This window comes from Octopus bimaculoides, unplaced genomic scaffold (genome assembly GCF_046866305.1).
Source record: "Octopus bimaculoides isolate indiv1 unplaced genomic scaffold, ASM4686630v1 contig97, whole genome shotgun sequence".
NCBI lineage: Eukaryota > Metazoa > Mollusca > Cephalopoda > Octopoda > Octopodidae > Octopus > Octopus bimaculoides.
The window spans coordinates 40,290-55,974 of record NW_028315347.1 but is presented as its reverse complement, the minus strand read 5'-3'; the positions used below and the strand labels follow the sequence as shown (position 1 = coordinate 55,974).

At 44.2% G+C, this 15,685-nt stretch overlaps 1 protein-coding gene across 7 annotated transcripts in view; it reads right to left on the bottom strand.

Moving 5' to 3' along the window:
• The window catches only part of LOC149129225 (uncharacterized), a 121,203-nt gene that overhangs the window by 80,874 nt on the left and 24,644 nt on the right, over positions 1-15,685 (bottom strand). For 2 of the 7 annotated variants that reach the window (XM_089346693.1, XM_089346692.1), the window contains exons 3-5: positions 7,401-7,415; positions 2,335-2,468; positions 136-241 (exon numbers count right to left, since the gene is read on the bottom strand). In XM_089346693.1, the coding sequence (XP_089202819.1) occupies positions 202-241; positions 2,335-2,468; positions 7,401-7,415 (189 nt within the window). In that variant the 3' untranslated portion in view covers positions 136-201. Of the gene's footprint in view, positions 1-135; positions 242-1,104; positions 1,536-2,334; positions 2,469-7,400; positions 7,416-11,875; positions 11,987-15,685 lie in introns of those variants that run through there. The other 5 variants (XR_016240183.1, XR_016240182.1, XM_089346694.1 and 2 more) reach the window with 4 other exon arrangements.

Here is a 15,685-nt window from a genome sequence, read left to right as displayed (position 1 = left end):
TTTTTGTTTTTTTTTAAATAAGTGAGTAAAATACCATATCAAAGCATTTTCAATGTTAGTAAAGAAAGAGAAGTCAATAAAACTTGACATTCAGAAAGAAAACGAATTGCAAATTGCAATAACATACTACCATACCTGAACGAGCTGGGAAATTTCATCGGAGACCTCCACTTGAGTTGCTTCTGGCCGAAACACTTTGTTTCATTTTCTTCTGGACATCTCAGCAACTGATGTTGACAAACTGTGTATTAGAAATATTGATCTTACTTAAGTTTCTGTGTAAAGGTAGTATGGGTGGTCTTTCAAAGGTTTCCTATAAGAAACATGGTGACTACAAATGGTAAAGGAAGGAGTAATAGAAACAGGACACATGGATTACTGTTAACCACTAATTCAGTCTCTGCAAATAGCCGGACTGGAAGCCAGTGGTTGTTGTTGAAACTAACAGCAAGTAAAGTAATCTCTTGAGGCTCTAGAGTTCTAGTCGTTGGAGACATCTACATAGCTAGAAACAGCTGCCAAATCACGCACAGATCATAGACACCTGTCTTCCACAGCGAGAAATAGCAGCCAAATCCCGCGCAGATCAAGAACATCTCTGAGGCGCCAATAAGCGAAAGTCACCAGAATTAAAAACACTGAACCATTTGAGTGTTTAGTAATTAGGCAATGCGCACCTCTTCTGAAATAGTTAGTGAAGTCAAATTATCTCCTTCCTTTAAAATCAGCTGTTGACGTGTCGTTGTCAGGTAGAAGTGGACAACAAGGTAACCACGTAATTAGGAGATGAAAAGGGGAGGGGTTAAGTGTTATCCCGGAAAAAGGGGTGGGAAAAAGTGAAGTTTAATGGGTCTGACTGAGTTAAGGGCACCTGTGAACTTGATAGGAAGAACGGGGATTCCTTCAATAAAATACAAATAATATATAAGTATATGCATAATAACAACAAATGGAGCAAAACGCATGTCGATGAAAGTTCCAAGCAAATGAGGGCCATTTCACAAAAAAAGAAAGGGTAGCTGGAATTATCACTTGTTTCTCACCAGGGAGAACATAATAAAACATTAAGTAGCAAGACAAAAACGAAATTGTGGGGTAACTTACGAGCTAAGATGTTACATGGTCAGTCCTTACATATAAGTTTCGAAGCAAGTGAGGGCCATTTCACAAAAAAAGCACTCACCGAAGTTCGTTGTAAATAAACAAGTCCGCCATATTTATCAATGACATTCTACTTCGACAGTCTCACAAGACAACAATGAAACAAGGAACTCAGACGAACATATCCAACAGTCCATATAACACTTATATATTAATATCCTTATGTTAGCGTTAATCAGTGTAAAACCGAAGTATAGGGTGTTAGCTGAGAAATAATAATAATAATAATAATAACAAAACACATGCTCATAAGAAGAAGGTCAGATCTATGGCTAAGCAGTTGGTGATGCGAGGTAGCCTTAGCTGTAAATACTGGGAAGGAAAAAATTAATCAACTATAGAAGGGGAATAGGCAAGTATATGCATATATACATGTACATACCCTCATCTACCTGTATATATATATATATATGCATATCTGGGTACAGGACGTTGCAAACAAAACAATATAACTGGACGACTTCGGGTATTTCTGTGTCAAGTGAGATTAAACGAACTGGGAGGAGGGGTAAGAATAAATTAAAGGGTTGGGTGTCTCGTCCTGTTTTGTTTTTCTGTATTTATGGATTGCGTAAAATCCGCAAAACATTCTTCGAGTTTAAATTAGACAATATAATAATTACTGCCTTAACGCATTTTATGAAATTCATAAAAGCATTGTCTCTGTTGTATCAACTAAACTCGAACAGATGCACTGAAAATAGATGCATTTGATGCATAAAACTTCGATTGTTTTCTGCATTTTACATATACACCTGAAGCAGGTGAGAATAGATCTGTAAGGCATTTTTTTTCTTCTAGTTTAAAATGAGACATTGTTGGCATGATTTCGTTATATCTATAACGCATAGATACATAAAAACAGACACAGACCGAAGTCGTCGTTGAAAAATGATGAAAGAAATAAGACAAATGAAAAGATGATAGGAAGCTGAGGCAAGGGCGAGGTTTTGGTAGATTAAATGGACTCTGAAGAAGAGACTCTTGGAAATCTTCATTTAAAATGCCAGAATGTATTCTTGTTTTGTTTTTGTTTTTCAGTATAAGTTATATACGGATTATAAACACTCCTCTGATTCTCACAAAAGCGTGTGTGTTGTGGTATGAAGGGAAAATTAAGAAACAGGAGGGTTGACGTTAAAAAAACAAGGAGAAATGAACTTTTCTTCTTACCTGTCGACAGTGTGGAGGGGAAGGTTTTCCTCTCTTCGTGGCAAACACGTTCGGTTTGCATGACATCCAGTTGCCCTCTGACCTCTTCCGCTCACCATTACGCATGATCTGATCCTCACTTCCGTAACAGACACCTGACAGAACCGAAACATTCTCTCACTTACGCCTTAATTACAACTTCTGCTCAAATATTTCGTGTTTACATTTGCTGTCTCTGATAATTTTTTAGCTACGAGCGATTAGATTGTTAACATTTCCCCTGTTAATGAATAAACCATTGGAATAAGAGATCCCTTACTTGAGCAATAGGTAAGGGTTAAAGACATGAATACGATCTTGAAGTAAATGATTGCCATACATATACATCACCCTCGCCGCCACCGCCGCCATCATACACCACCCTCGCCGCCATCATACATCACCCTCGCCACCACCGCCGCCATCATACACCACCCTCGCCACCACCGCCGCCATCATACATCACCCTCGTCACCCCCCTTCCACTCCTATATCACCACCGCAGCCACCACCTTCACATCTGTTGCCTGTCACCACCAACCCCACCTTTGTCATTTACTCCGCCTTCTCCTTAATGACTGCAGTCGTCGATCGTCTGAGGGCGGGGAAGCGGTATTTACGCCGTATGATGGCGGCGGTGGTGGCAAGGGCGTCGTATGATAAGGGCGGTGGCGGCGAGGGTGAAGTATAATGGAGGTGTTGGTGGCGAGGGTTCCAAATGATGGGGGCGGTGCTGGCGAGGAAGGCTTATGATGGTGGCGATGGTGGCGAGGGCGATGTATGATGGCGGTGGAGGTGGAGGGGCTGACATATGATGGTGACGGCGGTGGCGAGTGTAACGTATGATGGAGGTGGTGGTGGCGAGGGTTGCGTATGATGGCGGCGGTGGTGGCGAGGGCAATTTATGATGGCGGCGGTGGTGGCGAAGGTGGTGTATGATGGTGGCGGTGGTGGCGAGGGTTGCATATGATGGCGGCGGTAGTGGCGAGGGTGGCGTATGATAGCGGCGGTGGTGGCGAGGGCAATTTATGATGGCGGCGGTGGTGGCGAAGGTGGTGTATGATGGTGGCGGTGGTGGCGAGGGTTGCATATGATGGCGGCGGTAGTGGCGAGGGTGGCGTATGATAGCGGCGGTGGTGGCGAGGGCAATTTATGATGGCGGCGGTGGTGGCGAGGGTGGTGTATGATGGTGACGGCGGTGGCGAGTGTAACGTATGATGGAGGTGGTGGTGACGAGGGTGATGTATGAAGGCGGCGGTGGTGGCGTGGGTGATATATGATGGCGGCGGTGGTGGCGAGGGTTGCGTATGATGGCGGCGGTGGAGGCGAGGGTTGCGTATGATGGCGGCGGTTGTGGCGACGGTGGCGAATGATGGCGGCGGTGGTGGCGAGGGCGATGTATGGCGCCACCACCGACGCCATCATACACCACCCTCGCCACCACCACCGCCATCATACGCAATCCTCGACACCACCACCGCCATCATATGTATCACCCCCGCCACCACCGCCGCCATCATACATCGCCCTCGCCACCACCGCCGCCATCATACCTCACCCTCGCCACCACCGCCGCCATCAAACGCAACCCTCGCCACCACCACCGCCACCATATATCGCCATCGCCACCACCGCCACCATCATACCCCACCCTCGCCTCCACCGCCGCCATCATAGATCACCCTCGTCACCACCGCCGCCATCATACATCGCCCTCGCCACCACCGACGCCATCATACGCAACCCTCGTCACCACCGCCGCTATCATACGCCACCCTCGCCACTACCGCCGCCATCATACGTAATCCTCGCCACCACCATCGCCATCATACATCGCCCTCGCCACCACCGCCGCCATCATACGCAACCCTCGCCACCACCGCCGCCATCATAGATCACCCTCGTCACCACCGCCGCCATCATACGCCACCCTCGCCACCACCGCCGCCATCATACATCAATGTATGATGTATGATGGCGGCGGTGGTGACGTGGGTGATCTATGATGGCGGCGGTGGTGGCGAGGGTTGCGTATGATGGCGGCGGTAGTGGCGAGGGTGGCGTATGATGGCGTCGGTGGAGGCGAGGGTGGGGTATGATGGCGGCGGTGGTGGCGATGGCGATGTATGATGGCGACGGCGGTGGCGAGGGTTGCGTTTGATGGCGGCGGTGGAGGCGAGGGTGATGTATGATGGCGTCGGTGGTGCCGCCACCCTCGCCACCACCGCCGCCATCGTACGCAAACCTCGCCACCACCGCCGCCATCATACATCACCCTCCTCACCTCCTTTGCCCTCTTATATCACCACCGCAGCCACCACCTTCACATCTGTGGCCTGTCACCACCAACCCCACCTTTTGTCATTTACTCCGCCTTCTCCTTAATGACTGCAGTCGTCGATCGTCTGAGGGCGGGGAAGCGGTATTTACGCCGTATGATGGCGGCGGTGGTGGCAAGGGCGTCGTATGATAAGGGCGGTGGCGGCGAGGGTGAAGTATAATGGAGGTGTTGGTGGCGGTGGTGGTGAGGGCGTTGTATGATGGCGGCGGTGGTGACGAGTCTGGTGTATGATGGCGGCGGTGGTGGCGAGGGTTGCGTGTGATGGCGGCGTTGGTGGCGAGGGTGGCTTCTGATGGCGGCGGTGGTGGCGAGGGCAATTTATGATGGCGGCGGTGGTGACGAGGGTGGCGTATGATGGCGGCGGTGGTGACGTGGTTGATGTATGATGGCGGCGGTGGTGGCGAGTGTGGCGTATGATGGCGTCGGTGGTGGCGAGGGTGATGTATGATGGCGGCGGTGGTGACGAGGGTGATGTATGATGGCGGCGGTGGTGGCGAGGGTTGCGTATGATGGCGTCGGTGGTGGCGAGGGCGATGTATGATGGCGGCGGTGGTGACGAGGGTGATCTACGATGGCGGCGGTGGTGGCGAGGGTTGCGTATGATGGCGTCGGTGGTGGCGAGGGCGATGTATGATGGCGGCGGTGGTGACGAGGGTGATCTACGATGGCGGCGGTGGTGGCGAGGGTTGCGTATGATGGCGGCGGTGGAGGCGAGGGTGGGGTATGATGGCGGCGGTGGTGGCGAGGGTGATGTATGATGGTGGCGGTGGTGGCGATGGCGATATATGGTGGCGGTGGTGGTGGCGAGGGTTGCGTTTGATGGCGGCGGTGGTGGCGAGGGTGAGGTATGATGGCTTCTTTACCACACAGCCTGCGCCTGATTAGTGCAAAGAGTCCATGCAACATGCAGTGTGCAGGACAAATACCAATGGTTGCCCCCTCCCCTACCTGTGCAAAGATCTCTGCAGGAAATTCTGTTCCTTGTACAACAAACAATAAAAAAATCTGCAAATGGTGAATGTTTCGAACCCTTGTAATCAGGATGTTGACATTTCCTAATTAGTTTTGTGTTGTAATTAACCATAAAGTGCTGTTTTTGAAATATGGGGGAGAGGGGGGTCTCAGTGTGTGACTTTGGGCCCATCCTGTATTTTGACAGATTCAAAGCTAGCAAGGGAAACAGACTTACCTACCCATAAAGCACCTTTTGTCTGACGCTCTGCTGATTCAGAGACATGACAGTAGTAGTAGTAGTAGTAGCAGTACTTGTGGGTGGTGGTCGTCGTCGTCAAAGTAGTTGTAGCAACAGAATTTAGAAAGATATTAGAAATAAGGAGGGAGGGAGGGATGAGGTGACAATCATGAGTTTCCTGCCCTGAAATTATCAGATTTAAAAATGCGACTGAAATATTGTTAATAGTAAAGCTGTGGTGGTGAAAAAACAAACGAAAAAAAAAAAACAGTAACCATGACGACATTACAGACTCCCCCAACACATACATACTGAAGAGGCAGAGAGAGAGAGAGAGAGAGAAACGGGGGCAGTTATGATGGCTAAGGAACTAAATGAAGGGACAACAGACCTACCAGACTATCTAATGGGAAAACATTGAGCACACACAAACTCCCTCACTTTGGTGGGGAGAATAAGGAGAGTTTAGCTTAACCTGGGGCCCAATGAGTTTGATAAGAGTAACAAGAAATCATTATTATTATTATTTTATTTCACTCCATTTTAGAAAAACTGAAACACGTCTTTGACAATTCCGGAGCACATTGGACTTGTTTTTCAGTCTGGTTGCGATGGTGCAACAAAACAGAACAGAACAGTTGTGGACATCTCCAACCAAAAGCATCGTGAGAAAAAGCAACATCGCATACAACGGCCGGTCAATTTGTTCGAGAAGTTCATGCAATACGGTGTGCCCAACACATAGCAAAGTGGACCCCTCACCACCGAGATGTCTCTGTCAGAAAGAGGCTTTAAAAAGAAAAAAAGTCCAAAGAAATTCGTGCACACATTGTCACAGGGAGTTGATATTCCTCATGCAACGAAGAATAAAAGCTACAGACATTTGCTAATTTGTTTTGCTTTCTAATTAAATATAAATGGGTTGTTTTTGAAATGTGCAATAGAGATATTAGAGTCTTAATCTTGGCACATGACCTTTGGCCCCCTCAACTTGTATATATTTTTACAGAAAGACGCATGCACACACACATTTTTAAAGATGTCCCGCTCCCCAGCCCCATTATTCCAATACAACTTTGCTAAAACCTTACTGTATGGTGCGGTCAGCTACCATTTATGAAGGAAAAATATTATTACACCAAGCTGATAGTGAGAGAAAAGGACAACACCAGCACTGCCGCCACCACAGCAGAAAAGAAATTTGGCAGATGACGTCTATGTGCACGAGCGTGTCTATAAATGGTTAAGGAGAAGCAGCAAGGGGTCAGAGGTTGTGGTATGATGGGGAGGAAGAGGAGGAATAAGGAAGAAATGAAAACAGGAGGCAAGAATGTTGGAAGGGAGATTAATAAGAATAATAATTATTGTAATTTCAATAACATCATCAGTACAAATATAAGCAGGCAGCTAACTCTTCTTCTCTCAGTCTGTGTATATATGCATGCGTATATGGACATGTTGTACACACACACTCACATACACATTTATGTAATGTATAATGTTATATATACCAACATCTATGTGGAAAAGCTGCAAAGAAAAAAAAAGAAAAAAAGATTAGACAATAAAACCACAAATCCCGAAAAAGACAAAATAACAATACAAAATAGATAAATTCTATCCTCATTTACCATCCATTTTGTCTGCTGGCATCGGCTGGACATCTTGGGAGCAACTGGGCAAGGCCAGGAGCCACACCATATAAATAAATATATATATATATATATATAAATAAATAAATAAATAAAAATATAGATAAATAAAAAATATATATATATAAATTAATAAATACATAAATAAATAAATGAATAAATATATAAGTAAATAAATAAATAGTGTTCAGGATGCTTTTTACATTACCACCATGGAACCGGGCAAGGCCAGGAGCCACATTATTCTGGATACAAGGAAATGATCCAGAATTACAAACTGATCATCCACTAATATGTGCAACTCTATATTAAAACTTTCTTGTGTACCCAACCCAGTATTAGCCAATATACATCATTCCCAGTGGTGCATTTATTTTGAGATGCTCTGTGTTGAATAACTCAGTTATCATTCAGCCAGTTTTAGGAACAGAACGTGACTAAGGTATGGTGGGAGATTTTAATTGAGAACTTCTAAAAACAACACAACATTTGTAGTTGGAGCCAGAGCCAGTTTCAGCCGGGTTGGTAACGAAAATTCAATCTTATAATAATTCTGCTTCTTCCTCCGTTACTCAGCCCATTCGTGAGGCTGTCATGTGATTGGCTGAAGTCAGGGAGGCTGGGAGTGAAACGTGGAATTCTTTTTAACTCAGTCTTATTCCTTAGTTATTTCGTCTGACTGTAATGCCTTCTTCATGTGATTGGTTGAAGGGAAAAGTGAAGAACAAGAGAGAAAAAGAGGGGAAGCGTGAGAGAGAAGTCTATAAAATTGTGAATAAAGCATCATCATTTAATTCTGCTTCCCATGGACGGTTTGACTGAGGACTGGCAAGCTAAGAGGCTGCACCACGCTCAAATTGATTTGGCAAGGTTTCTACAGCTGGATGCCCTTCCAAATGCCAACCGCTTTACAGCAGGTGTGTGAAATGGGCTAAAAAGCATCATACAACGTGGAAGACAATTGGAGATTTCTGCGGGACAACCTGTTGAAAGCCACCGACCAGATTTGTGGGTGGTGTAAGGTCCCCTCCCGACCCAGAGTAACGTGGTGGTGGAACAAGGAGGTAGACAGGGCTATTAGACAAAAGAAACAGGCTTGGAAGGACTGGAAGAACGGTGGTAGCAGGGAATTGTACCAATGTGCCAGAAGGGAGGCTAGGCGACAGGTTTATTTAGCCAGAGGGGAAGCAGATAAGGAAAGATTTGCCAATGTTCTGCGCCGTGAGGACCAAAGACTCGAGGTATTTCGTGTTGCAAGACAGTGTAGGAGAGAGAATAGTGATGTTGTAGGAGAGAAATGTGTTCGCATGGATGATGGTACGCTTGCACTAAATGAGGCTGCAAAGAAAGAGGTCTGGAGATGCCACTACGATAGATTGCTTAATAAAGAGAATGAATGGGAGAAAGAGAGCCTGCCGTATGTCGACCCAATAGAGGGACCAGCTATCCGAGTTGATAGTACCAGGGTAGATAAAGCAATTAAGAGTATGAAGACCGGGAAAGCCCCCGGCCCATCAGGAATCACTGCAGAGATGCTCAAAATATCTGGCAGTGTTGGCTACAGCCTAGTCACCCGTATTACGAACCAGGTGATACACAAAGGAGTCATACCCAATGACTTGGGATAGAAGAATAGTTAGTGAGAGCTGTGCGAGCCATGTACAGAGATGCTGCCAGTAAGGTGAGGGTTGGAAATGAGTACAGCAATGAATTCCGGGTAGAGCTAGGGGTCCACCAAGGTTCCGTCCTCAGCCCCCTATTATTTACCATAGTCCTCCAGGCAATCACAGAGGAGTTCAAGACAGGTTGCCCCTGGGAGCTCCTCTATGCTGATGACCTTGCCCTAATTGCGGAGTCACTATCAGAACTAGAGGAGAAGTTTCAGGTGTGGAAGCAAGGTCTAGAATTGAAGGGCCTAATAAGTAGGAAGGTAGATAAAACACAAACCCCTTCAGGTAGATGGCCCTGCTCAGTATGTAGAAAAGGAGTAGGTAGTAACTCTATAAGATGTACCCGGTGCAAGCTATGGACACATAAGAGGTGCAGCAACATCAAAGGCAGGTTAACTAGCAAGTTAGTTTTTGTTTGTGGCAGATGTTCAGGTGCAATAAAGACTGCAAACAAACAGGAAACAACTTCTATCTCATTCCAGGGTGAAAAACTAGAGGTAGTTGATAGCTTCCACTATCTGGGCAACCAAGTTAGTAGTGGGGGTGGGTGCGCTGAAAGTGTAGCTGCTAGAATAAGAATAGCCTGGGCAAAGTTTAGAGAGCTCTTACCCCTGCTGGCGACAAAGGGACTCTCACTCAGAGTAAAAGGCAGACTGTATGACGCATGCGTACGAACAACCATGCTACATGGCAGTGAAACATGGGCTGTAACTGCTGAGGACATACGTAAGCTCGCAAGGAATGAAGCCAGTATGCTCCGTTGGATGTGTAATGTCAATGTGAATACCCGTCAGAGTGTAAGTATCTTGAGAGAAAAGCTGAACATTAGAAGCATCAGTTGTGGCGTGCAAGAGAGACGATTGGGCTGGTATGGACATGTGGTGAGAATGGAGGAGGATAGCTGCGTGAAAAAGTGCCACACCCTAACAGTTGAGGGAACCCGTGGAAGAGGTAGGCCCAGGAAGACCTGGGCTGAGGTGGTGAGGCAAGACCTTCGTACATTGGGCCTCACCGAGGCGATGACTACGGACCGAGACCTTTGGAAATGTGCTGTGCGTGAGAAGACCCGGCAAGCCAAGTAAGATCGTTGCCAGTGCCCCTGGACTGGTTCTTGTGCGGGTGGCACATGAGATGCACCATTTTGAGCGTGGCCGTTGCCAGTACCGCCTGACTGGCTCCTGTAGGATTTTCGAGCGAGATCGTTGCCAGTGCCCCTGGACTGGCTTGTGCGGGTGGCACATAAAAGACACCATTTCGAGCGTGGCCGTTTTCGTGCGGGTGACACGTAAAAGCACCCACTACACTCTCTGAGTGGTTGGCGTTAGGAAGGGCATCCAGCTGTAGAAACTCTGCCAAATCAGGCTGTAGCCTGGTGTTGCCATCCGGTTTCACCAGTCCTCAGTCAAATCGTCCAACCCATGCTAGCATGGAAAGCAGACGTTAAACGATGATGATGATGATGATGATATATATATATATATATATATATATATATATATATATATATATACATACATACATACATACATGTGTGAGCATGTATTGTACACGCCAGTAATCTAAAAATGTATTCCAACAGACAAGGTAACTCTCATGGAAGTAGGCAACCGAAATATAATGCTTTCAAAAACTAAACCTTTTCCAGGTGTCTTTGGACAAACTTAATCTTCTTGAGACGAAGAGACTCTTAAGGAATGAAGAGACTCTTAAGGAACTGAGAGAGATGAACACGAATTTGAGACTTTTGATTAGCAACACTGATGAACTCACTCGCTCCACACAAGAGGAAAAGAAGAGAAAGAACAATCCCTGCAACAGCTCAATCAACATTTGTCCAAATTATGCACCACTCTTCATTCTTTACCACATAATAATTGCTTAAATGAAAATCCACCTAAAGATGATACACAAGATAGAAGCCCATCCCCCTCCACTATCAATTAAAAACCGCATTATACACATATAGAATGAAAAACTTAAAGCCAGAAAGGTTACTTTCTGGAACATCATCAAAAACAAGCACAAGGCAGAAATTTATGAACACTGGGTAAATTCTGCCTCATAAACTCCAAATTAAACGTATTCCAAACGAACAGGACCAACAAAGACAATTATGGGAGAAACTAACACTTGGAAAACATGAAGACAGAAATAGAACTGCTTAAGCTTAGAGCGCTGAGCAATGAAGAAAAATTGAAGAACATAGATGAGGAAATCTACAACGAATTAAAGAAACATTGAGATGGTCAACGCTTGGAAAGTGTCTTTAAACTGTGGCAAACAACTTGTGAAGCTGAAGAAACAAACTCGCTACAAGGCTGGCAAAGACAAAGCAATTTGTTTATTAACTACGAAACACAGTTCATCGTAGAATAGGCATCGGATAAGCCCTTGCTGAAGGAAAATAAAGCAAAAACATACACAGAAATGAACCCAGGCTTATCGAACACAAACCAGAGACGGACAAGGGGAGGCAACTCCACCGACCTTACATCCCCAAATAACTTAGAAACAACAATCAGGAATTCAGCCGACAACAGAGAATCTGGACGGAATCTTCTTGGCATCCTACAAAGAAATCAAAGGTTCCATGGAAACGTCGAGACGAAGCAAAACTTTTGCGAACCAATCCACCCCCCATCATCTCACAATAAATGGAAGAATTTACCTTCGAGACTTGGTTACTTCGATCAGAGAGGGTGGGTCGATTCTGGATTGTCGAATGCTTTTCATAGACTTCGTTTAAATATATCTTGCTAGACATCAATCCGTCCCTTGTCACACTCAATCAGTAAAGCTAGCTGCGTGTCTTTAGCCGCAGGTATACGTACGAAATGTATGGGTTTTTTTCTCATGTTCCTTTCTTTCTTTTACTTGTTTCATTCATTAGACTGCGGCCATGCTGGAGCAGCGCCTTAAAGTTTTTTTTATATAATATATACTAGCCTCCCTCTTTCACACGATGCTACACACAGCATATATGTTTGTATATATATATATATACACCAGCTGCCTTAACTCGTACAAGTCAGTGGATCAGTGGGTATAAGCAGGTGTGTGAAATGGGCTAAAAAGCTTGGTTCATCTGTCACATGGGTCCTCTCGCAACATTTATACTGTCCACTTAGGATACACCGACCTAACCTCTGGCCAGAACCTAACGCCAATTTCCCTGAACTCTTGCGGGGTCACCATGTCTGTCCCAAGCGAAAGCCCGAAAGCAAAAGTCATATGCACTAGTTGTCCTTCTGCTCACATGTCTGTCTTACTTGCAAGGCCCCTTGACCGTTCATACGTCATCACTTACCTTATACTTCCAGCCTATCCCACCATCTTTGTCATATATTATGTGTAGTAAGAGGCTTGCTTCCCAACCACATGGTTCTGGGTTCAGTCTCACTGCGTGCCACCTTGAGCAAGTGTCTTCTGCTATAGTCTCAAGCCGACCAAAGCCTTGTGAGTGGTTTTGGTGGATGGAAACTGAAAGAAGCCCATCGAATATATATATGTGTGTGTGTGTCTCCTCATGTCTGTGTGTCTGTCTCCCATCACTGCTTGATAACTGGTGTTGGTGTTTATGCTCCTATAACCTAGCAGTTCAGCAAAGCAGACCAAAATAAGTGCTGGATTCGATTCATTCGACTAAAACAGAATTTTTCAAGGCCATCACTTAGGGGCCGGTGTCGGTTTTTTGACATCCCTATAATGTAGTGGTTTTGTAAAAGGAGATTTATAAAAAAAAGAAAGAAACACCTCCTGTGTTCATAATGTCTACATACATACACACTCACACAAACATGTATATGGGCATACACACACAAACATATATGTGCATGTACGTACTCATATGTATACACATATCCACACTCCAAACACTATTATGAGAACTTACTGATTGTCCTATCTATATACATATATAAATAATGCTATATTTACCTAATATTGAGGTTTCATTCTTTTGTTGTCACCTTATTATTATCATTGTATATATATATATATATATATATAGGATCTTTTTTAAAACGGGGGCCACACTTTTCATTAATGTTTTACGTAGTGTTTTTGGTACCGAAAGACTTTCAAACTTCGTATACTTATCTATTTTATGTTGTAGAACAGAAAAATATTTTTGTATTCGAATTTTTTTCATGTAAAAAATTGTCTTATTTCGATAATTTCAGCCAATCACTGACGTCCATTCAGCCGATATACATTAAGTGCCGACTACATAAACAAACGATTCTTCGTTTTATTTGCTTTTTTCGTTTTAAATTTGCTTTAACCCTAACCCTAACCCTAACTCTAACCCTAACCCGGATCTTTTTTAAAACGGGGGCCACATTTTTCTTTAACGAAACACTTTGAAACTTGGAACACTGGTAGAATGTGTCATATAAAACATCTTTTTCTCTTAGTCTTCTTTAAAAAAAAAAGAAATCCATAAATTATTCCACGTTAAAGTTGTCGTATTTCTGTAATTTCAACCAATCACTGACGTCCATTCAGCCGATATACATTAAGCGCCGACTACATAAACAAACGATTCTGAAACAATTAACCCTAACTCTAACCCTAACCCTAACCCACCAATTTGCATGTACACAGATGATTATGCGATATAAGTATATGTGTGTGCCCCCCTCTCTCTCTCTCTGTATATATATATATATATATGAACGTTATATATACATTCACGTTAAATATACAGATACTTAAATCGTCAAATATATTTACATATTTCTACAAAATGATATATCTAAAGTTTGATGATAAAAGTACGTTAAAAAAAAATTTGTGCTCCTAACGAGTTTTGACCTCAGAATCTCTGTCTAACTTCAATGTTGATCTTCAAGGTCGTACCCACTCAAATCTATTTAGTCGAAAGTATACGTATATGTATATACACACACGTGCATGAAATATATCTCTATATACGTAAATGGTCCTGTCATGTTTACATATATATATATGTAGATATAATATATTTAAAGATTCACAGTAGAAAGACACAAAAAAATTGTGCCCCGAGTGAGTTTCGAAGTCACAACCTCCGCAAAACTTCCGTCTTGTGGTTTGAAACACAAAGAAGGTACTGTCGTTAACGTATCGAGTGTACATAGCTAAGTGCATAGCTAATTTTACAGAGTGCTTTGCGACCCGTAACATCCACTTAGCTATGTACTCTCGATACGTCGACCACATTAACCTCGTCGTGAAATGTAATAATAATACAGATACACATACAGATACGAACACTCCCCTAAATGAGCAACAGGTGATGACAGCTATACAACACATGGCTGACCCTATCCATAGCAGCAGTAGAACGGCTACCGTAGACAACCGCTCTAAACACCCCAGTAACAGTTACCCGTCCTAGATACTGAGCTCTGGAGAGAAAATACTAGAATTGACGGAACTGTTCAACCCTGTCTACTCCACTCACACTACTCTAAACCTGTGGCTGATCCACGGGTAACCCGTAGTGACTCTGCGATGTCAAGTACTGCCAAGGTCAACATCCTCGTAGCAGCCTTAGTTGGTGTAATGAGGAAAGTATCGCCACTATGCCAACCACAACAACGACAACAACACATCCATCACCATATATTCCGAATGCAACGTTCCGGATACACACAGCATTATAGAATCAGGGTGTACAATGGAGCGAAAACAAAATTCGAACGCATCCTAAGAGATGCTGAAAACGGTATATGGCCCCTGTACCGCAACAAGTTCTGGAATAGGTTAGAGGGGGAGGCCAACAAAAGAAATAAGAACGATACTTCGTATGATAACAAGAAGTTTCACAGTGTAATGTTTGTTGATGCTACACCTAAGAACGTATTAAGTAAGGCATTCAAGAAAATCCTGCACAAAACTGGCCTTAAGATCAAAGTTGTAGAAAAGACAGGTAGGACTATCAAATCTGTATTATGTAGATCATATCCGTTTGATAGAATCATCTGTCAAAATAATTGTGCAGTATGTCCTACAAACCCACACGTGAACTGCAAAACCAAGAACACTGTATACCAGATCAAGTGCCAAGAAGGAGCTTGCGCGACTAACCCAGGGTCATACATTGATGAGACTTCTAGGAGTATCAATGATAGGTTCAAAAAACACCTGGACAACTGCATTGAAAAGAAACCAAACTCCATCTTCTACCAGCATGCTGTAGACTGCCACAAGGGCTCGTTAGGGAGACTTAATTTAAATATCTTATCCACACATCCCACTGATGCAATGCTGAGACAAGTCACTGAAGCTGTCTGTATACAGGAATACAAACCCTCTCTCAACCGTAAATGCGAGTGGGGTAACATCCAGATTCCACTCGGGAGTACACCTCTATAATCACCCTCCTCTCTCTTTTACATGTGGAATTCCATTCCCTACATACATGTTGAGATGCATAATACATACATATATGTAGTTATATATAACCGTATGAGCGTATATAGTTTGATATGTA